Source organism: Aplysia californica, unplaced genomic scaffold, assembly GCF_000002075.1.
Source record: "Aplysia californica isolate F4 #8 unplaced genomic scaffold, AplCal3.0 scaffold01684, whole genome shotgun sequence".
NCBI lineage: Eukaryota > Metazoa > Mollusca > Gastropoda > Aplysiida > Aplysiidae > Aplysia > Aplysia californica.
Genome location: NW_004798954.1, coordinates 22,574 through 24,332, shown reverse-complemented (window position 1 = coordinate 24,332; position 1,759 = coordinate 22,574). Strand labels below are relative to the sequence as shown.

Below are 1,759 nucleotides of genomic sequence, written 5' to 3'. Positions count from 1 at the left end.
ATCTGGGGATTGACAGGGTGAATGAGAGGATGATGATAACAATAATAATAATAATAATAATTTTTTTGTATTATGTTCCTGACGAAGCTCTGTACTGACCCACACACACCTGTGCTGACCACCACACACACCTGTGCTGACCACCACACACACTGCACTGACCCCCACACACCTGTACTGACCAGCACCCACCTGAACTGACCCCCTCACACCCGTACTGACCACCACACACTCGAACTGACCCCCACACACCCGTACTGACCACCACACACCCGAGCACATACCTGTTGGGCATCATACGTTCCCGCTCATACTCCCCGTGACCCTCTCCCGTCCACTCGATGTGACCTTCTTTCAGCGCCCCCTGCCGACAGCCGGGGTAGTTGGGCGTGTGCCGGAGGCCCTTGCCCTTGAGAGACAAGTGCCTGGAGCAGCAGCCGCGTCGCTGCGACTCTTTGGTGCACCTGCAGGAACGGCAGATAAAAAAACAACACATTTTCAACTCTTAGTATATATATGGGTCTAAACTGAAGGCAAACCAGGCAGGGGCAGGCCCAGAGCAACCTACTTGGAGAGCCTCAACAGTTGGGAAAGATCAGGGCTTTGTAGCTTTATTAAGAACATCGGGGCAAAGGAATGAATGGAGAACCATGATCGTAGATGTCTAGCAGATCTGACACTTGATGATGATGATGATGATGATGATGATGATGATGATGATGATGATGATGATGATGATGGTGATGATGATGATACAGGGTCTATTCCCTGTTTCTACCCAGTCAATTTTGTCAAATGAGCATGCGGGACACATTTAAACATTTTCCAGTTGGTAAGAAATTTGAGGAACATCAGCAATGGTAAAATAAGTAACAACACACTGGTCAAAAAGAGCTGAACAATCACAATGAACAATGAACAACGACAATGTGCTCTGAATGGTTAAAAAAAAAACCCCAAGCCCTCACCCTTCCCGGGAGCAGAGTCGTCTCCACTGCTTGCCGTTGAACTTTTTGCGCACCCCGTTGGCGGCGCTGACCACATCCCCCTTCTTGTACTTCCCGTTGAGCGGCGAGCGTGGGGTGCTGGAGCGAGAGCTCTCCGTCGACTGGGCGCTGCGACTGCGGTCAGGGTCACGCTTCTTCGGGGGATTCTTGCGTCCATTCTGCGACCGTGACCCCGATCCTGGGGTTGCACTGCCAGACCTGAAAGTTCAGTAATATAAATAAATGTTTAGTACGGGACCAACTCGTAGTATCCAGACTGGACAGACCTTCAAAAGACACAGAGACGCACGCACGCCAGCCAACACCAACAACAGCAGATCCACTGACAATATAAATAAAATCATATGGCTTGTTTGTTTGAATACAGGAGTTTTACGGCACTATCGACTCACTTTTGGTCAACAAATGTCATAGTGACCTGGCAAAGCTACAACAAAGGAAAGGACAAGACACAGAGATTTTATGTGTGTGTGTGTGTGTGTGTGTGTGTGTGTGTGTGTGTGTGTGTGTGTGTTTTACATCCCCATCGACACAATTTAGATCATTTAAGAGGCGGGCTTCGACCATGCTAGTCAGGGCCAAACCAGGCAGAGAGGGATGTATACTGTATCCTACCAACCACCCACATTCTTGAGCTGTACTTTTCTAAGAGTCAGACCGACAATGCTCACATGTCACTAGAAGACTGGATAACAAAAAAATGCGACACTGAACAGAAGAACAAAAAACAAATACACCCACACACACACACG

The 1,759-nt window shown here is 48.4% G+C and overlaps 1 protein-coding gene across 1 annotated transcript in view; it reads right to left on the bottom strand.

The window, feature by feature from the left end:
- The window catches only part of LOC101849028, a gene marked incomplete at its 3' end in the record, with an annotated part of 19,240 nt that overhangs the window by 2,804 nt on the left and 14,677 nt on the right, over window positions 1-1,759 (bottom strand). The window contains 2 exon segments of the mRNA XM_035973678.1: window positions 285-464; window positions 969-1,205. Of these exon segments, the coding sequence (XP_035829571.1) occupies window positions 285-464; window positions 969-1,205 (417 nt within the window).